The sequence below is a fragment of the Pseudonaja textilis genome, chromosome 2, assembly GCF_049901715.1.
Source record: "Pseudonaja textilis isolate UNSWEBS1 chromosome 2, rPseTex1.2, whole genome shotgun sequence".
Taxonomy (NCBI): domain Eukaryota; kingdom Metazoa; phylum Chordata; class Lepidosauria; order Squamata; family Elapidae; genus Pseudonaja; species Pseudonaja textilis.
The window spans coordinates 128,852,341-128,876,513 of record NC_141991.1 but is presented as its reverse complement, the minus strand read 5'-3'; the positions used below and the strand labels follow the sequence as shown (position 1 = coordinate 128,876,513).

The 24,173-nt window shown below is 37.1% G+C and overlaps 2 protein-coding genes across 2 annotated transcripts in view; both read left to right on the top strand.

The window, feature by feature from the left end:
• The first annotated feature begins 989 nt into the window (after positions 1-989).
• CNPY2 (canopy FGF signaling regulator 2) lies at positions 990-14,476 on the top strand. Its single transcript, XM_026717464.2, has 6 exons — positions 990-1,072; positions 2,780-2,890; positions 4,724-4,839; positions 5,408-5,605; positions 7,181-7,277; positions 12,303-14,476. The coding sequence occupies exons 2-6, from the start codon at positions 2,803-2,805 to the stop codon at positions 12,344-12,346; spliced, it is 543 nt and encodes a 180-aa protein (XP_026573249.1). The 5' UTR covers positions 990-1,072; positions 2,780-2,802; the 3' UTR covers positions 12,347-14,476.
• A 1,581-nt stretch (positions 14,477-16,057) lies between these two features.
• Positions 16,058-24,173, top strand: part of CS (citrate synthase) — a 36,774-nt gene continuing 28,658 nt past the window's right edge. Inside the window, exon 1 of the mRNA XM_026717434.2 lies at positions 16,058-16,167. Within this exon, the coding sequence (XP_026573219.1) occupies positions 16,114-16,167 (54 nt within the window). The 5' untranslated portion in view covers positions 16,058-16,113. The remainder of the gene's footprint in view (positions 16,168-24,173) is intronic.

The window sequence follows — 24,173 nt, the reverse complement described above, 5'->3', positions numbered from 1 at the left end:
GAAGAAAATAAATCTTTATAGTTTATATGTAAAATATCCACCCCTCCATCCACTGGAATAACCAGCTGAATGAACTTTCTGTTAGAACTAAGTTTCTAAAGTAGTTTTAAAATACACAAATCAAGGCAAGGGTGGTTTTTTTTTTAGCCTCAGCTCAAATTGGTACTATGGAAACTATAGGCAAAAACACTGTTCTTATACAACAATTCGCTCAAATACAGACGTTGAGTCACCTACGTATTGCTACACTGCCTAATGTGTCTGGCACTCATAAACCCAATAATCTGAAACGTTGGTTTTTTCTCTGATCAAGAGATTGCAATTTTCCTAAATTTCTTCACTTGGAAATTTGAATAAAGTTGGCCAAGTTTCTAGTAATTACTCTGGTCTGCTGCAGAAGTTTCTGAGGTCTTTTTCTAATTATTGTTTCAGATTTGGGGGTGTTTCTATTCCAAATTTTGCAGACGTTATTTCTTGGTCATGATCTGAATTGCTATTACAGCCACGCAGACGGCTACGAGTGCAGGTAAAGGTTAAGATACAGTCGCACCAGCTTTCTCCATCAGCTGGCAAACAGTAGTCTCATTCATGCAATTACAGACCGGTGGATATGTAGAGAAGTTAACAGTTAAGGAGGCTGAGCTTCCGTGAGTCCATGCTTTGGGGAGATCTGGCCACGCCCCCAGCCGTCCTTCAACCCCACCCCACTTCTTCCAAGCTAACCCCGCCTATCACCGCCACCTTGCTTTACTCGCCACGTGGGCTTGGGGGGGGGCTTAAGGGTCCTTTTGAAGAAAAAAAAAAGAGTCGGCTTAGCAGCGCCTGCGCTTAAAAGAGCTTGCTCTCGAGGAGGGGGTGTTGTCTGACAAGTGGGTGTTGAAAGAGGAAGAACGGAGTAGATGTTAAGAATTTTCATCTTCAAGCGTGACCGAGGAAATGAAATTTAGTTCGTTGAAAAAAAAAGACAGGCAGAATGTTAGCCAGCCCGGGAAAGAAGACTGGGCAAGCGCCTCTAACCGGCACTGAGTGGGGGAATCCGAGGGAGCGCGAGGGTCCGCTGTGGGGGATGCCGGTGAGAGCGATGAGCTTGGAAACGGGACACCTAGTTTAGCGAGAAGTAATAGAGGGGTAGCACTTACAAGTGGGCGTAACGGAGCGAGTAAGAGCTAGGAAGTTGCTGGTTCCGAATTCGGCTCTGCCACGCAGGGCACCGAATGCCTTTGGCAATGGGGCTCTGAAGTTTGGTTCCTGGTTTGCACAGCGAGGGCGAATAACAGCGACCTGTCTTTAAGAGCTGTTGTACTTTAGATCATTGAGATAATATAGGCAAAGTAGTCAGAATACAAATACAAACGGCGCTTCTGTTACAAACATAGGAGGACTGAATCCTCAACTCGAATTTCGAGAGAGATGAGCTTGCAACTTTTATCCTGATTCTTGGACGTGCTGGTTGAAATTAATAACAGGTTGACTGTTATCCAAAATCTGGAGAAAATCTCTGAAAAAACCCCCACCGATACTGGGTAGCTCTCCTAGAATAAAGAGTAGAAGTAATATTTTTAGCGTTGGGGAGGGGAGGGAATTAAAGCTGGAATTACTGTGGAAAAAAAGAACAAAAATGGCAAATTAACAATGTTTTGATAGCGTAATCTGCCCCTGAATGTCATAATTACCTAGTTGCCTGCAATCCCTGTTCAATATCTTTCCTCATCTTACTAATAATATATATTAGAATCGCCAAGCTTGGTGGTGAGAATTTCATTTGCCCTTTAGTGTGAGTCAAGTTACCTGTATGATTTAACTCTGCCTTTAACATTTATCAAAATAAATAGTAGAAGCCAAAAACTGCAAGTAGCACTTTGAGGTTTAGGACTCATCAGTTATACTTCAGACTGCATTTTTCAGCATTCCCAATTAAAAAATAATTTCTATGTGTAAAAATAAAACGTATCTATGAAATCTTTCTGTCTTTGTGATGTGCTTTCCTCCACATTATAAAAATGTATGTGCATCTGAACTGATGTAGTTCTATGGTAAAACTTGTTTTCTGGAGTGTAGGTCTGGAGTGTAAGGAAGTTTGGTGTTTGAGAGTCTACAAAGTGGATCATAGCAACTGAAAAATGGGAAGATCATAGAAATAGTGAATACATCAGGAAAGGATAAAATAATTGAAGATTTTATTTGAAGATCTGGTAATGTAGCTGAGATGTATTCTGGATCATTCTTTGCTAGGTTTAAATCTATTTGATAAGCATGAATATAACCCACAAGGTCTGTTATGTTTGGAAACAATTTAACAACTGTTAAAATAGGAAAAATGTTTACTATATTTGCCAAATACATTTTGTCCTTCATTTTTTTTATATGTTAGGCATATATTAAAAAGAGAGATTACTTTTAATTTGATTCTCTATAGAAAGCATAGCATGCTAGCAAACATTTTACAGTTCTGATTACTGTACTTAAAAAGAAGCAAATAACTGGGAACCTGCAGTTCTAATTGCTGCCTTTTGGCCTGTTGCACAAAAGGTACTTTGTATTCTACACTTGCTCAATGATTAACTGCTACCTTTCACAATATAGCTTTGTATAAAGATGCTACAGTCCTGCAGAGTATGGGCATTGATGTGCTGGTGTTTTAAATCATGCATATACTTGCATTTTGCAAGATGAGGATGAGATTCTGAAGCTTTGCAGAAGCTTGCTTTGGGGTTTAAGGGTGCCCCCCCCAAAAAAAAAACATTCATGTTCATCTTGAACTTAACATCTGACTTTGCAGGTTGCTTGCCCACACCTAGGAAAATGAATGGCTGGATTTCAAGCACCATCTGCTTCTTATTGCTATTGAGTAGTGTTTGTACCCAGAAGAGCCAAGATCTCCGCTGTGGAGGTAAACTAAGCTATTTTTAAAATTAATGAGTTGGTAAAGTACTTAAACATTTTCATCTAGTCCCTGCAGTTCTCTTTTGTCCTAAAAAACTGTTATTTGATATGCATATTACTTTCTTTGCAGCAGAATCTACCCCTCTGCATGTACAAATACGCACATGGACTAGCAACTAAGATAGCTGAACAAATGCATTATTAAAAATATTTTGCCCATATTTATGACTGAATAGTTAGCATACTACATTACACCACAACCTTGTTATAACTTACTGACAGAATAGGATTCAAATGCCTTGTGCCTTATTTCTTCACTTATTCTAGAATGAATTTACTTGGTAGTATTTACTCTTCAGTCCTTGCCTTACTTCAAACTCAAATTCAAACCTTTATTGTTAGTGTACAACATATGTACAATTAGATTGGCTGAGCCTCCCTTAGTGCACCCCCCCAACACAATGCAACTCAATGAAACACAGAAAATCCCTAACCAGTGAATATTACTAACAAATACTTCTCTTAGATACTTCTCTCATTCCCCAAAACCTAATGCTTCTTTCAGACAATGGTCTCTCCCATCTAATTGCAGAAGTATTTCACATTTTTTCATTGTGGATTAAGCAATTGGCTTTCATTCAAATTCTTCATGGCATATGTAAAATAGTGCCAATGATGGGACTTAACAACAGAACTGCTTGTCATTTCTTGTAGTTGATTGCACACTGGACATTTTATGCCATTTGAAACATATTTTCTTCTTAACTAGGCAAGCCATGACTGGGAACTAATGTTCTGCAATATTTGGAGAGCTGTAAGTTGCTTAGTTCTACTTAAGTGCATGAGTATTTTTTTTAACGTGAGAAGCAAGATTATTGGACCTATCACAGAAAATATCTTCAGGAAGGGATCATATTAACACCATCTTTTTCCTGCTGTTCCTTTTGTCTTGCATCCTAGCTCCTGTTGTAATTCTGCTTGCTTATTAGAAGAGTAAAAAAAAGAGTACGAAAAGGAACATGCTTCATCTAGTGGTTAAGACCAGGAGTTTCTAGAAACTATAGACCCTCCCCCCTTAGTGATGAAAGCCAGTTGGGTGACTGGGCCAGACAAAGTCTCTCAGTCCAGCCCACCTCACAAAATTGTTGTTGTTTTGGGGAAAATAGGTAGGACTTAGTTAACTAGAATATATGTATGCTGATAAAAAAAATAACAGTAACAACAATAACATTGCAATTGCTACTGAAGGCAAAGAAGAATTTGGCTGTCTCTTTATTGCTGTTTATATCTCCTTTTCTGACATTGACTGTAAATTCTCTGCAGAGCTTACTACGGTACTAAATACATTTGTTACTAGGCATAGACACAGTCCCTTGGCATGATTCCATCTGCAGCATGCTGTGCTATAAATAATGCATTTGTTCAGCTGCTAAATACTGAAGACTGTTCTTAGCATGAGAGGGAAATCATGGAGTTAATGCCTGAGTGATGACTAGCTAGAAAGAAGAAAAAGAAAGAAAGGTTAAAATGGGACAAACGGCCACTTGACTGACAATTAGTGAGAAGGAAAAGCTGCTCTGAAATTTAGTTTAATCTTAGTTTAATGAGTTTGCTAACACTAATTTACATTCCTTTGTTCATTTGCTGAGATCTACAGCTGTGATTATAGGTTTGTAAAAAATCTGGTGACTCAATCCAGCACCACAAAAATGGAAATAAGTTGTGAAAGTGTGGAAAATCCTTATTAAAACTCTCCCTTAACAGTTCTATATATTACTGTATTGTTCTTGATAAATAATCATCTCACTAGTATTGATTCCTAAGTGATGTTTGCTTTTAGTATGCCGGGCTCTAGTGGATGAGCTGGAATGGGAAATATCTCGAATAGATCCAAAAAAAACCATCCAAGTAGGCTCCTTCCGCATTAATCCTGATGGAAGCCAGTCCATAGTAGAGGTAATATATTCTGTACTTGACATAGATTAGTTGAATCTTTGAAAATTTCCATTACAATTGCTGAAATGGGCAAACTGTGAAATGGTTAGAAAACTCACGTGAGGGAAGATTTTAAATTTCTGATGAGAGAGATTAAATAGAGGTTTCTTTTTATCCTGTTTCCCCCTACCAATTCCATACTCAATATATTGTGAGCAATATAATTAAGAGCTTTTCTTTTTATTTCAATATTGCTGAAAAAGTTAGAGCACCATCCAATAATTGTAGTCAGAAGATTATATCGTACTGTAAATATATAGTCACCTACAGTCAAAACATAGTGGGCTAAACTTTAGTGGCCCCTTGTCTACTGAAAACAATTACAGCTGCAAAAATAGTAATAAGTTAAATGATTTTACTGACTAAGTACATGATGATTCGTTCTTCTATAGCATAAGTGAGAGTTTTCTAATATTTACAGATCATACTTTGTATCTCCTGTGCCAGACTGAAGAAGGATTTGCAGTTATCTCTGATAAACAGGGAGAGCTTCGGTCATCTGTTTAACAAAGTATCCATTGGCTCTTAGGTGCCCTATGCCAGATCTGAGGCTCACCTGACGGAGCTGTTGGAGAACATCTGTGAAAACATGAATAACTATGGTGAAAAGATAGATCCTTCAACTCACAGGAAGAATTATGTCAGAGTAGTCTCCTTTGATGGGACCAAGATGGATCTTTCTGAAACCAAATTTGATGGTGATGTGACATCAAGCTTGAAGTTTGCAGTAAGTGATCCAGAAGGATGTTCTTTCTTTTAGATGCTCCTAATTATGATATATTGCTTTTCTGTAGAATATAAGAACCACAGACTAGATTGGAAGAAGCATTTAGCTCATTATTCTATTCTAAGAGTGGACAACCAAAACCTACAGAAGCTTATAAGTAAGACATAAATGCAAACATTTTCTCGTAGTAGTTATTCAATACAATCCAGTAGATGTTCTCTTTAATTTTAGCAACAACTGCTATTGAAAGATAACCTTCATAGCTTAGCGAGAAATTATTGAACTTGCATACATAATATTTCAGAAGATCTCAAGGGACACAATAGATTTTTAATCCTTTGCCTTTCTTTATTTGATTACTTGTAATCTGTCTCACATATAATCTGCATAACCATTCCCCACTTCATCCCAGTTTATATTTTACAACAGTCTAGCTATTTATGCATCTGGTGAAATGAATGCAATTTATGAAAGCTTACACCTTTTAATAAAATTTGTTAGGCTCTTTCTGATTTTCTGTCACAATAGACATAACAGTTTTCCTCTTACGTGACCTTAGTAATGAAGAGTTATGGTGACAAACAGCCAACATGCTACTTATATCTTTATGGTTACAGCCAAATTCTGATTGTATGCTGTGAAAGATAGATTGAGGAAGCAAAACTTTTTACGCCAATGATCGTGCCTTACAAGTATTATACAATAGAAGAGGTACACAAAGGATAAAAGACAACATTGATTTCTGAAACATTGATGAACCCCATGGTAGTGGTTCTCATGCCCTATGAAAATACAAGTATATCTTAAGTAGAGCTTTAGAAAAATGACAGGGCCTTCTCCTTTCCCTTCTGTCTCTAAAATCTTCAGAATTTTTTCCTCGCATAAATCAAGAGTTACATGATTGTCTTTTTCTCGGCATTGCTGATTCTCAAGTGTAGGGCCAGCAAAAGAGGAACTCTATCTGCTTCAAGAAAGTTGGTTCAGAAAATGTAAGAGCATAATACTGCTTTAATATAGTCATATTTCTGGGGCTCCAGTGCAAGGTTGAAAATTATGCAGCTGCTTTAATGAGCCAATTCATTAAGGTGGCTGTGTCTTTGATGCAACTTCTGTGTGGAATCTTTAAAAAAACAGCTGCTTTAAGGAAGCACTGTACTTGTGTTCTTGTGTGCTGGAGCACCTTTTCCAAATCATTTCCTAAGCATATACAATCTTATTACCTGTGTATTCTGTTATTACTCTGTTGAGGGAAATTGGAGAAATGTGAAGTCATACATATTTGACTTCCACATATAATTAATGGAATTGCATCCAGAAAGAAGTCAGAATATCCTGTTCATGGCTTCTGAAAAGAACAGGTTGTATTATGCTAATTAACTACCTCCCCTTCTTCCCAATGAACTGTGTTTTCTCTCTAGTGCATTTTGATTAAAGGAGAGTCATGGCAATTGCCCTGAGTTAAGTTGGTCTAGGCTTGCTGTGCTTTAAAATTGGCTTAGCCAATAGACCTGGGAGAATAAGATAAGAAACAGTTATAAAAAAGCTGCTCAGCTGAATTCCTGGTTTTCCTCACAGTGTGAGAAAATAGCTGAAGAGTACGAAGACGAGCTCATAGAATTCTTTTCCCATGAGGCAGAAAATGTCAAGGACCGGCTATGCAGCAAACGAACAGGTAAGCACAGAATCAGTAGCACTGTTGAGTTTAAAAAGATATGGTCTGTCATGGCTTTACCATCTATGGGGCATATAGGGCAGAAACCAGTCTGTAGTCTTTTGCTGACTGGCAAATTAAAAGCATGCTAATAATTGGTATAAAAAGAGTGCAGTCCATACTGAAGCCTGAAAGCTCCCTGGGTGACTTTTGCCTTCATTTCCTTAGCTTATTCCACCTCAGAGGGTGGTCGTTGTAGGGGAAATAGAAAGAGGGACTCCTCTGTATCCATCCATGCCTTGAGTTCTTGGATGAAAAATGCTGTGTTCATCAAATGGAATGTTCATCATTGGTTTGAACTTGCAATTTTAAAATATTATAAAAATACTTGGATAATATTTTAGCTGATAGCTGCTTCTCTCTTTTTCAGAAGAGTTCTGATATTTTTAAATTTTATTTAATCACACATCTCACCAAAATGACTGTGCAGCGTAAAACAAATTACTGTTTGTACTGTTCTTGGGTATTTAAATATATATATAAAATGAAAACACCTCTTCTGTTATTACCACCACATACATACAATGCTTCATGTGTTGCGTGTTTGTTATTTAAACTTCTCTTTTTCATGATACCATCAATTCCGTGAGTTTCCTTTCTTTCCCTTCTACTCAATCCAATCTTTCATTTTTTTTCTAACTGAATCCTCATTCATTTTCTCTGTGTGACCAAATCATCTCAATGTACTTCTTTAGTAGTGAGCACTTATGCTGAGTTTTGTTGGTTGCTGAATGCAAAAATAATTCAAGCTTGTTCACAGTGTTTGTTCTCTCTGAATCAATATGTAATAAATAAAGAGGTAAAATAATGAAGGCAGAAGGAAAGAAAAAATGTTGGCTTTGCTTAATTTTGAATCTGGCTTTTAACCTATTTGTGGCACTCCTGATAGAAGACATCCCTTAGTAAAGAAAGAAGGTCCCTCTTCCTGATATTGTAATTGTACCCCTGCATTTCATTTCAAATATCAAACAAATGTAATCATTTCACAAGGAAGGTGAATATTCTAGCTTTCAACAGACTGAGGACCAGCTGTTTGTTGGGGTGAAGTAATAATTAAAATCCTTTTTGGCCTGGGAATATCTCTTGTAGCTTTGAGCTAGTTATTTTCTTTTCAGCCAGATTTACTTCTTGCGTAAAATAGTTGAGGAGAAAGAATTCATCTATACCACAGGTGTCAAACTCATGGCTTGCAGGCTGGATGCATCACGTGCTGATCATGTCCACCCCCAGTTTAGCAAAGAGGAAAAAAGTCCAGATAATGTCAGTGATAATAACGTGACAACGTGTGTTTGACACCCATGAACTATACCATACCGAGCTTGGAGAAGTAACAGCACACAAATGAATATGATAAGGCAAGACACTATTAACATTAACTTCTGGGTCCATTGTTCAAAAAAATCTTTCAATATGTCCAATATTAAAATATTTTGCTTCATTCTCTACTTGTAAATTAAGATTGAGTGTAATATTTAATTGTAATAATTTAATTGTAATATTTAATTGTAATATTTAGGTCCTTTTAATTCCCTCTAGTATCCTGTGTTTAAGGTCTTATTTTTAAAAAAGCATACAGTAGAACCTCTGGTCACAAATGCTTCTGACCACGACCAAATTGAGTTTTGACCAAAAAATTCACAAAATTTTTGAATGTCACAAACACATATTTGGGTGGCGATCAAACATGACCCCTGATCCAGAAATTCCTGAAGACAAAACATTAGAAGACAAGAAGCCACCAAAGTTATGGAATAAATTATGGTCATGACCAGAGTTTCTACTATATTTCCACAAGAAGGATTCTTTTTAATTAATTCCAAAATCTTTTTTCAGATTTATCTGGATCCTTAGCCTGTTTGTAACTTTCTAAAATCAAAGTTCAATCACCCTGCTGCTGCTTATTCCATTTTGTTATGTTTATAAACCTGTAATTAAAGCTGCTTTCATTAAGTTTTGAAGGAAACTCTGTGCTGTAAAACCTGTCAATTCCTGATATCTGAAAAGCAGTTAATAAACAATTTCTGACAGTGATTAGAAAATGAAGTATGTGAACTTAGTATCCTTTCAGAGGTAACAACATGGCTACTAAACTGAGGTTTATTACCTCTTCAACCATAGTTCTAAACCTTCTGGAGACCTGCTGTCTGAACTACTTGTGGGAAATCTCAAGTCCTCTCCTTGTCTAGAGAGGAATTATTGAAGAGCTGTCTACTGACTCAGACAAGATCAAGACTTAGTTGAAACAGGATTTTTTAAATGCCAGGCTATAAGAATGACACAGTAAAAGATGTTACTCTGGGCATACAGAATAGAATAGAATAGAATAGAATAGAATAGAATAGAATAGAATAGAATAGAATAGAATAGAATAGAATAGAATAGAATAGAATAGAATAGAATAGAACAGAACAGAACAGAACAGAATAGAATAGAATACATTCTATAGTATTCTATTCTATACAAAAGAAATCAGCTGATATCTTGATAATTAAAAGAGATACACAAATAACAAACCAAGATAATATCTTGAATAATTTTGCTATATCGAATTTATAAAAAATAGCATGTTAAAGTTTTGTAGAACTTTGTGAAAATTAAAAAACAAAAAATAAAAAGAAATCAATTTCTATGATATTTGAATATCAAAATTATTACAAAGAATGTAAAGTTGGTTTATTTGATTGAGGTTAAAATAGACATGTTATCTCTGGTAAACTCAATGGACTTTTGCTGACAACAGGACTGAAATGATTTTTATGGATTTATGGGATGAAATTTATGGATTTGTTTATATAAATAAGAGATACGGGGAAAAGAAATCATTTGCTGTATTTTAGAGATAAGTTACTACAATTGTTTACATTTGTGATTAAATTGGGAAGTCAGTTCTTTATATATTTTATTTTTCTTTAATTATATTCTTATCCTTTCTTTCTTTTTCCCTTTTTTCTTTTCTGCACTTTCTACTTTTTTCCAGTTTCTATTATTTTTACTGTTGTAATTATTATCTTTAATAAAATTATGATTAGAAAAAAAGCAAGAAAGGAATATACTTTTAAAACCTTTTTCTGTTTTTCTCTTTAGCATTTCTACTTTTAATTGGCTGATTCCAAATTCTAGCCTGACCAGCCAAGCTATTATATTTTATGAGGAATCTGGAGCCTGTGTTTTTGCATGTTGTGATTAAATTAACTTTATTGCTGAAAACATGCAACTGTATTAGATAGAAAGGAAAATATTTTTCCCATAGGATCTCTGCTTCTGGAATAGGGCTAAGGGGGGGAAAAAATCAATTATGTACAATAAGGGGAGCCATACCAGCAACTCCAGCCTGCATGACTATGGAGAAGAATCTTGGAACATCAAGAGAACAGTATAAGAGTACACCAGATTTGGTCCTCCATTACATATTTTACAAAATGGAGATTTACCCAGTGCCCTAGAAACTCAAATGATCTTTCTCTATATTGGGAGGATATCGAAAACCACTTGCTATCTTTTATAACTGAATGCTATATGACTTAAACAGTTAGAAGAAATTATCTTCTTTCCTTCTGTGTATTTTCCGTGGCTAGGAAAGAGATGACAAACATCCAGTTGCCAAGACGCCATTTAGAAAACTGACCTTTTCTGTAACATTGACTTATTTTTGGATTGCATGTATGACTGTGCTTGTTTCCACCTGACCTTTGCCCTCTCGTGTTTGAGAAGCGGAAACTTGCCATGGTGCTACAACCAAAGAACAGCAACTTTTTTTCTGAGCATTAAAGCATGGTGTAGTAATCCTTCTTGGCGGTGTTTTCAGTTTCATAAGTCTTTTGTAGCAGCTGGCTAAGAAATTAAAATACAAATCCTTATTTCTATGTTAAAACCTGCCAAAGAAAAAAGTCTATGGAAAATTATATTCTTAAGAGTCATATAATGCTTTTAAGTGCAGCTAGATTGGCTTGAAGGAGTGTCCTTAATGGCTGACGTGGAGTGAAATCAATTGCTTAAGTCACTTGATGATCTGTCCATACAGTTAGTTTGCCAGAACCCTTGGAATTGTGTGGCATGACTAGATTCATGACTATTCATACTGATAAAAAGTACAGTAAACTCTGATCCTCTGCCAGTCTTTGAATCATCAGTGATCTCTAGCTTTCAATATGAAAGAGGAAATGAAGATTGCACTCCAGATAAAAATTGTAAGTAGGTCTCTTAAGCTAGACCAAACTTTCAGGAAAAAAATAATAGGGCTGGCAGGTATGCAGACAAGATTCCTGGGTCATAAATTTCGCAGGCTTAGGGAACCAATGATTAATTAGAATGAGAATATTACATCTTTTTGATGAGTTTTTCCTCTTGTCCAAAAATAATAATTTGAGTCGCTATTAGAATTTGGAGATAAGCCTTAAAACAGGTTGATTTAGAATTAGCAGAATCTTAAGGTGCAGGGAAGGCAGGCAGGCATAAACATGATTAGATCTAAGGAAAGGCACAAATTGAATCATTTCATCTTAAGTGCTTTCTTTTTGGAGTGCCCTTGCATGTTTAATCAAAGTAAAATCAAAATATGCATACATAATTATTCAAAATAATTAGGATTCCAAAAATAATTGATTGCAAGATGTGGTTTTTAAAACTGTGTGATTGAATAAATCCCATATGGCTTTGTTTGAAAAGGTAAATAATACATATTTTACCAATCATAATCATTTTGTTTGTAAACAGGCTTGGTGAAGTGAAACAAGCTACATTAGATTTAGAACAGTGTTTCTCAGTCTTGATAACTTAAAGATGGATAGCCTTCAACTCCCAGAATTTCCTGGCATTAGCTCAGCTAGGGAAGTAATTCAAATTCAGAAATGCTGGTTATAGGAGGTATGTTTACTATCATTATGCTCTTGGGAACTGTTACTGATATTGGATAAGTGTAAACTAGTCATGCTGGCTAGCTGGAAATTCTAGTTCATGTAATAATGAGAACTGATTTTTTTTTTATAGATCTCTGTGACCACGCCTTACATCTCCCGCATGATGAACTGTGAAGGGTAAAGGCTGACTGACCTGGTAGAAGACTTTGCCTAATTCTTTGTAGACTACATCCCTTTTTACAAGCACCTATAATTATTGTCCCAGGAGTTGTCTTTCAATTTGGGGGAAAGTGCAGAACACCCTAGAAACTTAAGACTGTGTATCAGAGGAGAGGGGGGAAAAATTCCAAGGCAAGCTTCTTGATATAATTTTATGAAGCAAACACAAGATGACAGATCCAACATTTGACTTTTAAGCACACACACTAAATAGACTGTTTTATAAAAGGAAAGAGATTTCTATCATTATCAAAGTCCACTTTGCAGTAGCATTGACATTGTTAGTGTGTTCTAATTTTTAAAGAAAAAGATGCTTTGTGGTTGTATGCAAACTGAGTTGCAGATTGTCTCAAGCAACCAGCAATACAGCTTCCACATTCACTTCCAAAATAGAATTTGAGCAGAAGAATCTTACAAATGTTATTCTCACTTTTGAACTTCCAACTTATTTAAAGACCTGGGGCAGGACAATCATTTGTAAAACCTTTCTCTGAATTGGAAAGATAAATAGAACCTATAGGGATGCCCTCATTATAAAGCCAAAGAGGGGACCATTGTATAGCACCTTCCCAGTCTTCAACACAACTGTGAACTATGGTTGCGATGGCCATATGGAGGCCACATGACATTGTTATTGTGCAGGGATTGTTCCGTATTGTAGATGGAGTATTTGTAGAACATACATACCCAGTTGGTTATTACATGGTTCAATGTTTTTGTGTGAAGAGCCAACTGACCTCAGAAAATGGTCTCTAGGAATGATTGGCCGTATTACAGAGATTCTGCATAAAACATTCAGATCAGATAGCAAGCCAGTCTATATTGCCTGTATGTGGAGTGATAACCATACAACAGTCTTTTTATTGTCTTTTAAATTATTACATAAAATGGCTGCTCCCTTGCTGTGAGATGTGAGCGATATTCAGGAATGTGCTGATTTGGGGCATCAGACACTTGGAGAATGGGAAAGATGTGTTTCTTTTAACCTATGTTTTCATAAGAGGATAAAATACATTCCATGGTGGCTAGATAATAAATTGGAATTGGGTCCTACTCGAATTGGCTAGTGGATTTTCCCCCATTTTTAATTGAAAAGAATATGTATTAGAGCATTATAGAGCATATTGACTTTACTGCTATAACAATCTTAGATTTTTTTCCATCTTCGAACTGGGAGTTCAGTCACTTGCATCATCAAACAGGTAGCCTACCAGATTTATTCAAATAACGTCCAGAACCATGCTGGATTCATACGTCATGTTAAGCCAAAATCACACAATTCATTTCAAGCCTTTGATTTGCTTCCATTATATCCTTCAACTTTTACTACCTACTGTATGTAATATGAAATACTACTGGCCTGTCTTCTGGAATGGTGAAAAAGATTACTAAACTAAGACAAAGAATGCCATACTTTACCCTTTTACATGAGAGCTAATTAGGTAGTATGTGAATTTTTAAAAATCCACATAATACAGTTACTATAAAATGATTTTGTAGAGCTCACATACAGTGCTTAGTCATAAAATGATTTGTTTGGTTTTGACTTATATTGTGCAAACATGGCCAGCTGAAGTTTATTTAGTAAATATTTGTCAAACTATGGTTCAGTACAATATGAGTTAGATTGGTGTCTTCCATATCCTTTCAGTTTCCATTGGAAAGCAGTAAAACTTCTCAAAAGCAGCAATTGGTCGCATTTTCTGCCTTTACTGAAACATTTTTTTCATTAGACAGAAAATAATTTGCATTTTAATTTATTTACCAAAGGCAAGAAAAACAGTGAGAAGTCAGGACTTGCTGCATTCTAAACAAAAATTTCCAAGCATTTTTCAAAGGCTATTTAGTCTCCTGAAAGAGAAATTACCACTGACTAATCTCTACGTCTGTAGTTGTCATGACTTTTGTGGACCTTTCTAAAACAGGTATGCAGCTCTGTTAATTTGTGACAACCTGAAAAAAAGAATCACATGATCTTGGAAATACCAAAATCACATTTCTACAAGGAACAACCTTCACTCTCAGGGTCAAATTTGTGTGTTGCATCAGCATGGAAAAATTTTTAATTAAACATATTCAAAAATGGTTGTCTTGCTAAGATGATGTACTGTTGTCCCTCTTCTACTTGCACTGCATAGAAATTTACATAAATGGGAATTCTCTATATAAAAGGGGGATATCTATAGCTTGAATTACCCATAGACAAAAAGAATCCTTTGCAGTTTCAAAAAGGAATGCTAAATGACATTTTGGTTCAGTCTGAGGACTCTGCACTGTCATCTATCTGCTGTGTGAGAACACAGGCTAAAGGCAGAATGTGTATTTGGAACTTTGCTGGTTTCAGGAGGGTATGCAATAGGTAAGGCACTTAGCCAAATGGAGCAAGTGGCATAGACTAACCCACCAGCTAAGGCAAGGCCTTTGTCCTGCAATATCTCTTGCCTTATCGTTCTTCCCACACTCTTCTGATCTGCAATATGTCAATATTAGTTGGGTGATGTTGCACTACAGTACTGCATTGAAAGGCATACTGCTGACCTTTTCTCAGAAGCTGAAGGCATGGCCTTCATAAATTGCTTCAAGATTTGGATTTTTCCTATTCTTTTGCTTGAGACAAAGGACAAAATGATATCGTCTGTTGCTAACTGGACTAATTTAATTGTACTTTAAACACTGGAAAATTTAGTATGTTTGCTGGCAAAAGAGGGCCTTGTGGCACATGGTTCCTCCGCCTTGCAATTGCTTTCCATTTGCTTTATAAAGTTAAGTATATCCTTAAAAACTATCCCATTACATTATGCTATATGTAAGGTTGGCTGGATTCCAAACTACAAAACCAGCAATGAGCAAATTTCAATTTTTTAAAAGTTACATTAACTGAGGAGCACAAAGTGTGCGCAATGTCATCAGATGTGCTCTTTGAGCATGGGACTAGAGTCACACAATATTTTTATTCCTGTTTTAATCGCGGAGAAAATGGCCATTTTGCTGAAGAATTTTAGCATTTTTGGCGATTGGCTGCAGACCTTTCTACCCTTGGCTGAACAAAGCTGCTATATAAAATCAGGATCCAAACATCACACTAAGTCACCCCGATGGTGTTACCTAGTCGGGTAAAACGAAACGTCTGCAAGCAAACCAGCAACCTCAGAAACCACAAGTTTAATCCTGAGATACATATATTAACGTCTATTGGGGACAGATCCGTTCCATCACCACCACCACCACCACCAGCCCTCGCAAAACGGGAAGCCGAGGGCTCGCTAAAAACCAACGCCGCCGAACTTCGAGACAAGCGGGGACGCGCCCGGTTAAAGGCGCTTTCCCTCAGACGCCTCGTTCAACGTTCCACCCCACCCTTCGCGGCCCCTCCGCGCGCAGCGAGGCCTTGTCCATCCACCGCCTCGCAGCCAATCGCAGCGCGCCGCCGCCGCCGCCGCCGGAAAAGAGGCGCGGCTCTTCGGGGGCTAGAGCGACCGACTCTGTTAATGCCGCTTTGGGCCTTCTTTCCCAGCCTTGCTCCGCCCAGACGCTGCCAGAACCCCAGCCCGGCGCAGCCCGCTCGTCTTCTCCCTTACGCCGCCCTCCCTCCCCTCTTCCCGGTCTTCGTCGCCTGCTTTTCTGCCCGCCTCCAAGACCTGTTTCCCCCCACTTTTTTTTTTTCCCGAGGGCGGGTTCTGCTTTCCCTTTCTCTGCCACACCACTTTCGGTCGGTGCTCGCCATGACCTTGTTGACTGCCGGTAGCAGGGCGGCCGCGCGCCTCTTGGGAGCCAAGGTGAAGGGTTTGGTGTTTTCTCCCCACTCCGTTCTGCTCTTTCCTCTTTTTTTTTTCCGGGGGATGGGTGGGGTGGATGATGGGTGGGGTGGCTGTTCTTGCGAGCGCCATGACCGGGCGCGGGGGAGGAGAGAGAGAGAGAGAGAGGGAGAGAAAAGGGCTGCAAGCTGTCACCCCGCAGGGCGGTCTCTCCGCGTGGAAGTTCTCGGCGCTTCCCTTCCCACGTCAGGCTTGCACAGCAGCCCAAGTGCGACTTGGGCAAGGGTGTCTTGCGTCCCCCCACTTGGGGGGGGGGGGCAACCCTGCGGACACGCTCGGCATGCAGTGCCCTTGGATTGAGGCGGGCTATAGTCCACCCCACTTACCCTCCGCGCTGTCTCTCCAGCAGCTGAGATGAGGAGAGAGTAACGCTCAAATGCTCATTTTCACTCTTTATTCTCCTTTCTTACCCCCACAGTCGCGAAGAGATTATGATTTTAAAAGCTTCTGTCGCCTGGGGGTGCTTCCAGAAACGGGAGGGAGGTTGGTAGTTGGAGATTTGGCTCCTAAAGAAAATAAACAAACATACAAACTAACATAGTAAGATATCCCCTTCCTGTCGCCCACTTACCTACCCCCCTCCCCAATATTGTGAAGTTTGGCCATCTTGGCCCTTATGGTATTTTTCAGGCCTTGGCGGGACGGCTCACTTTTTTTTTTCCCCTTCCCCGTTCACGTGACCTCTGAAGGGGAAGCTCTTCTCTCCCTCTGTCATGTTCAGTTTATATACGATATACTCGAACACAATTTTAAGTTGGTATTTTAGGGGAAAGGTGCATGCGTGTTCCTTTGTGAGGCGAAACATACGGCCAGACTGCTTGAGCTGGTGGAAAGATCGCTTGGAAAATGTGTCTCTATTTCCCCTTCCTGATTTTCCTTCTATATTAATCAAGATAATAATCTGATAATTTGCAGAAACTGTCCTTTAGTAGATTGCTTGAAGGTGGTGAAGTCCACTGTTAAAGTGAGCTTTTTCTTTGTCAGTTTCTAGGGAGGCCCACAAAAAATGAAATACATGACTTTTATTTCAAATATGAAACAAAGGGGTTCATCCTCCAAATTATTTTGTCTTCTTTTAAAAAAACTGAGTGCAGTTTGGTAGAAATAAAAGCTGAAATATCTTTACTGTTCTTTGTTTCAATAGAATAAACCCCTGAAACTCTTCCTGATGTTCTGTCTATGGAAAGCAATAGGATTTGGATTGAGCATTTGGGACTGTCAAAATCTGGATGACCATTAGATAGCAGCAAAGAAAACCACCCAATTATAGGAGCTGAAAATATACCATCTGAACAACTTTCAACCCATGCCCACAATAAAACAGCTGTTTAGAGTTGTATCTGGGAAAAAAAATGAAACATGCATATTTTAGTTTGTGCATAAACCACTTGAAATTAGCTGTTCCTTGTACAAAAATAGTGTTACATCTGAAGAAAGGGTTAGGCCTGTGCTTTTTCCTGTATAGTTTGGAGTAGTAGTTTTCTAAAATTAACAACGGGATTATTGTTGCTGATTTCTTAATGTGACTGGTAATCAAATATATTGAAGGGGCTGAGTAATTCTCATTTTTCTGGTGCAAACTTGCAATTTTTTAAAGCTAATGAATATATTGGAACACTCAATTATATCATAATATAGTATAATAGGTAATAGTAATTTATGGGAACATGTTCTTGAAGATGGTAACTTCCCTCTTGGAATATTTTTTGGTAATGTTCTCTTTTGGCATACAGTTCCATTATATGACTTTTGCAGGAAGTTCAATAGCCTGTTTGATTTTGCCTTGCCAGGGAGTCTGCCCATGATCTATTTGTAGGGTAAACAGATTCTCTTTTTTTAACCTAGCCTCCAGACCTCTAAGTTCCCCAGCAAATAGATTCAAATGCTGATTCCAGAGCACTTATTTTTAGATTTATTTACCATTCCTGGTTCCCCCTCCCCCCCCCTGCTGTACTCAGCATTTCTTCCCCAAAAGTTTAATCTGAGCCAATACTGGGTGGACCAGTGATGTGATGCTTTCATGTACAAGAAACATGGATAGTGAAGATTAGGATGAAAGCTAGATAAACTGCAATTGTAATGACCTGCATAAACAGCTGGTTTTTATGTTCTTAATCCCTTTTTACTTTTGACTGATGTTTTTTTTCTGTTTGGTTTATTTGTTTTTATGTATTTTATTATCTTCTGAGTATTTGCATTTCTACCACTTTTCAGTTGATTAGATGGAAGCTGGAAGTACTATTTTCTAGGAATAGGATATGTAACATGTTCTTGGGCTTTATTGTAGAATTAGGAATTTCTATGAACATCTGATTCTCTCTCCCATATTAGTTTTTATAAGTGGCAGCAGGTATTCCAGGTGCAGGAGCAAGAAACATTGTTAATAGCCTGAATTTTAGATACCTAACAGGATTTATCATACATGTTTTTCCAGAACTTTTAATACTTTAGTAAATGCTTTCTTTGGAAACCGTTTTCCAACCTGCAACCTGTATCCTATGGTGTCAATACACTTAAGGGAATGTATTCCCTTTCTTCTACAGGTTCCCTCATTTTCTGTGCATATGTTGGAATATGGAATATGCTCAAGAGCAAATGTATGGGAGGTTGACAAGAAAAGGAATGATAAACTTGTACTTCTAGAAGAACATTATTTTTAGTGTGACTTAATGGCTCCAATATATGATCACGGACATTATCTTGATAAGTTATTTAGAAGTGCTTGTAAAGGATATTTAAATATCTTTGTGGGTGGAATGTATTGTAATTGGCATGACAGGAGTTTGTAATGCATTAGTTTCATGTTAGGGAAACACATGTATTGGGAGTAAGTTACATGTTCGGGGAAAATGATGAAACCAGTGATTGGTTTCATGATTTTAAGCCTGGTATATTCTATGTACAGTGTGAAACTTCAGAGGTGGAAGTACGAATCCTTGGTACTTGATAATTTTGGGGAAAGCTGTAATTATAATTGGACTATTGTGAAATTAGATGCAAATGTGATTTACTTGCCTATCCTACTATAATCAGTGGAACAGGTGTCTGCCCACTTTCTATGCACAAAGAGGATATGTTGATTAGAAACCCAGTTTTGCCCTAAATTTCTGTTAAAAGCATGTTGGATATATTTTACCATCATCCAAGTCTTTATTTCTTACATGTTCTGAAAATAAAGGTGTGAGATTATAATCTGTTTCTGCAGTTATAGATTTAATTGTGTATTAAATGAGGAAAAGAAGGGTAGCTACTAAAAGTAAAATGAGGAAGTCCTAAATGTCAGTGAAGTAAAAACTATTAATCAGGCTTAGACCATTTTGATACCTTTGTCAAGAGCATTATATAAAATAAGGATTGATGATAGATAGATAGGTAGATAGATAGATAGATAGATATGCTTGTTATACAATAAGTAGACCAAATCCAGAAACATTTATTTGGTTGGAATGACTTAATAATAAAAAGCATTATAGAAGCATTAAAATGTATAGCTTGTTCAGTGTTACCTAAATTTTGAAAAAGACATGGAATCTCACATATATGCTTATGTTGACAAAACATCTACTTGTTGGAATGGATTCAGCTTTACTTCCTTTATAACCTTTATTTGACATTAGGAACATATATTGTTGGTCCTAAGAAGTAAATTTTAATACTTGCTGATTTTTGAATTAGCCAAGGTCTAACCTCTGGAGTTTCCCAAGTTTAGATTTTGTTGTATTTAAAATGAAACAATGCCCTTCCCACAAAAAACTGAAAGCAAATAACACTACACTGGTATGTTTTTAAAAAATAAATAAATGCAATAAACATATTTGACGACCCTATTTTGTGTCAGATAAGGAAAGGTGATTGATTATATCTTGTAAGAGACTCTCCAAGCTGTTTAGATAATAACTATTTTCTCATGGGGGGTTGCTTCAAGAGTTTCGCTTTGTATTGTCATATTAGTCTTAAGCCATAATGTTATTGGGGTCACTTTTACTCTTCCTCTTGGATACAGTTGAAAGCTGTGAAGAGAAAAGAAAGACTAATTGGCACTGCTGAATCTTACTTTGAATTGGCATCTTCTTACTGAAAATAACAAGAAGAGCCAGAGGTTCTTGCTTAACCAGTTGGGCGGGTTTCTTCTCTTAGTGAATTAACAGCTGTGCTCAAATACATTGGTAAGATTGCATCATTCAGGTGCTGATAACCAGGTTAAAATGACACAGAGGCACTTGGCTGGCCTTGTCTCACCTTAACTGTACTCATGATTGAATGGTGCATAGGGTGTCAGCTCATGGTGCCAAATATTGAGAGTTGTATGTTATTGGCATTTATTGTGGCAGTGTCCTCTAAATAATGAAAGGATCTGAAAATGGAAATAGTATTCTGTTTTTCTGTAAATGTAAGTACCGTACTTTTAGTGTCAATATTAAGAAGCCAAGCAGATCAAGCCTGATAATTTTTAATTATCCCTGGTAGATTTGGGAAAAATAAAACTGCAGGTGCAAGTCTCTGAGGGTCTCAGCATATCCTCTCTTCTGCTTTCTGAGTAGATTTATGTAAGTATTCCATAAACACTTGACAAATAAAAGTTGTCTTCTGTAGAAAGAAAATATTGGCCTGGATGAGGCTCTTTATCTATTATTCCTGACCCTATTTAGAAGGACAGGGTATGTGTGGATTTGATTTTCAATCTTTTTATTATATGTGTAGTGTAATATATGCTGCTACCACCTAGCATTTTGTGGAACAAGATTCGAGGGAATGAAAGCCAGATTTCTTCTGATAAGTGTAGCAAGCTGTATTATTGAGAATAGCTCAGCTAATCTGTTCTTTCTGGAAAGTGGGGCAGATTTTGTGTGGGATATAGTAATTTACCTATATTTATTAGTGCTTGGTTAGAGATTGCCTTGCATAGTAACCATTTGCAGTTACAACAGCGATGAAAAAGTAACTTTGGATCAGACCTTGCATTTACGACCTTTGCAGCAAGCCTGAAAAGCGAAGGTTGTACAGTACAGTACAGTAAACTTTGTCATTGTTTATTTATCAGGGAATCTCTGAACCTGTTAATGGTTGTCTAATAAAGAACATTTCTGTGCTAGGTACAAAGAAAGAGAGTTCCAGATTTTGACAACCTGCTTAGTTTCTAGCATGGTCATAGAACATGTTTTCTCCTTCTACTTTCTGATAAGCTTTTTCCTTGGTTCTGTTTGACTTAAAATATATATATAAAATAAAAATATTGAATCAGGCTTGAGTACATGGGCACAAGCTTGCAGGTTTGTTTGTTTGTTGCCAACAAGACAAAAATGATTTCAGGATGCTTGTTTTAAACTTTCCACTATAGCTTGCAGGCCTAAAATTTCCTGGTGGTCTCTCACCCTAATAATTAACAAGCTTGGATATACTGAGCTAAATGTACATAAGGCCTACTAGGTGCAACCATTGACTGGCAGTGCTTAAATACTAGTCTGCTCTGCTGTGTTCAAATGCAGGGCTAATAAGTGCTGTTAATGAAATAAGCCAGTTGAGGCCTAGCTAGTCTGACAACAGAATTCATCCATTAAATGGATTTAGGATGATATAATGAATGTTATAATATAAATTAATTTAAAATTTTGAATATCTCATATAAAATGATGGAATAATAGTTATAGTCAAATAAATGATTAACAATGATGTATACATATATACTAGATATGAGAATTTATACAAACTGTAAGGGAGGACTATGGAGAGGATGCACAAAAGATTTGTAACCAACCGACACACTGTATGTATGTAACTGGAAGATAGTTTTGTTTTGTTTGTGTATGTTTGTCTAAAATATTTTTTTTTAAAAAGGAAAGAATTCATTAAACTTGCCTTCTCAAAGAAGTAAAAGAATACCCTAAAGCTGTACTGATATAGGTGTCCAACAATTAAATACACACACACATACATGCTTAGTGACCTGGGCTTACCATTGAATGATGTCTTTAGACATTTTTTGGTTTTCTTCTTGTGCATTCTGCATACATGAAGGCCTGAACCTGCAGAGCATGAAAAAAGGCATTGGATTTTAAAAGGAAATCCTATTGTAATATAGGACATATTATAATGATATTTACTGAAACCATATTATTTCTGTACTTCTTGCCCATGAAATAAAAATCGGTTTGACATTAAACATCTAATCTGGTAAACACAGAAATAGAGATCACTTAAACTAGTCTACTTATCCTCAACCTTGATAAGTTCATGATATGATGGGGCTACAGCTCTTAAAATTCTCAGCTGGCATGCAAGTTGCTGGTTTGCAGGAAAGCTAATACAATCAGTTGAAATTCCTGACTTCCTGATTAGATAACCCCTATCACTAAAGATTACGCAGAATCCTATAATAATTATTGTGGTGAATATTTACATCATGTGGAAGCTTGATCTCATAGATGTTCCTCAGTAAGAGGAAAGTTTAATTGAAATGAAAACAAGTCATTCTAGAATTCTCATCAACAGCTTTGGGGTAGGGTGGTTCTGAACTGTGTGAAAAGCGCTAAATGTGAGACAGTTAAATAGCAGCGCCCCTTTAAGTAGGGGGATGGGTCAACTGTCTGAAGCAGGTTTTTTTTTTTAATCAATGACTGCGTCCTAGAAATTTCTTCCTACTTCAAATGCTTGATATTCTGTAGTGGTTTTCAGAATGTAACGGTGTGTGTGCTGTTTTGAGAGGCATATGAAATTGAGAGAGTAAAGCAGGTGGAAGGAAGGTTGAATCCTGGAAAGCAGGTTTAGAATCTTTTAATTCTATATGAAAACAAAGCATTTTGTGTTGCTAAGGATTGGTTCATGAAGGACATTTGGAAAAAAAAAACACCTGTGGGAATGCATATAAGCTTTCTAGAGTTTTGGGGGTTCCTGGCAAGAAAAGCTTGCCAGAAACCACCAACCCTCCACAGTTCCATTGTTTTTGTTTCTATTAGCAAATTATATCATTTAGATTCCCTGTTAAGGCAAATTTCAATGTAATGTATGTAGGCTTAGAGTTGAAATGTGGAGTCCTGGTGCTCTCTGAGCATGGTTATTTGCTTGCAGGTGTTTCATTACCCAACTGGATAATAGTGCTAGTGAGTGTGGGATTTTTATACAGTAGCTTGTCTTGCCAGTGTTGGTGGGGGTGTGGTTTTCTCCATGGCAGTGCCCTGATTAAAATACCTTCTGCTTAATTGTTTGTGTTAATCTGCTTTTTGGCTGCTGAAGGGGATATATTGTGCTCTTTTTGTTTCCTCCTTAACTTAGTTTTTTTTATTGTCTCTTTTGAGTCCCCCCTTTTTAAACTCTGTTGTCACTTGTGCTCTTTGAGTTTGGTCATTTGCTCATAGATGTTTTATTATTCAACTTGGTAACGTCATCAGAGCCTAGTAGGGTAATGAAATGGCTCCAAGCAAACTGCCAAACTCACAGAGCACCAGTAACCACACAGTTCAAGCATAAGTTATATATACTCCCTTTTATTGGAAACACCCAATATATGTGTCAACATAGTTAAGGATTATCGTTCCCATGCTTCCCAGAATCTTGGAAGCTTATTTATATTGCTAAATGCTTTTCTGACTTTCTTCTCTTCTGCCCTGGGCTCAGGTAAAGTATGAGAGGTATTGTAGATCTGAGAAACTTAGACATTCCACAGAGCATGCTAAGCTAAAACCAAACAGAATCAAACAAAATACAAATAGTTTTCAAGTTACAACCACAATGGAGCCCAGAATTTCAGTCATAAATTGTTGCAGTCATAAGTGGGAGGATCACATGTTGGGATTCAATGTTATGGTGACTTTTATGATGAGTGGCTGTGGTCATTAAACAATTCACATGGTTATTAAGCAAATCCATTCTCCTGAACCAATATTTATTTATTTTGCTGGAAACTGGCAAAAATGTCACAAATTGCAATCATATGACCATGAATGCTGCAGTTGGTTGTAAATGAAAGCTTG

What these genes read in the sequence shown, in the direction of transcription:
- CNPY2 (XM_026717464.2), top strand. Translation starts at nt 2,803, where the DNA reads ATGAATGGCTGGATTTCAAGCACCATCTGCTTCTTATTGCTATTGAGT. An exon ending in GAAGCCAGTCCATAGTAGAG is followed by an intron (nt 4,840 to 5,407) that starts GTAATATATTCT and finishes ATTGGCTCTTAG; the next exon opens with GTGCCCTATGCCAGATCTGA. An exon ending in GCTATGCAGCAAACGAACAG is followed by an intron (nt 7,278 to 12,302) that starts GTAAGCACAGAA and finishes TTTTTTTTATAG; the next exon opens with ATCTCTGTGACCACGCCTTA.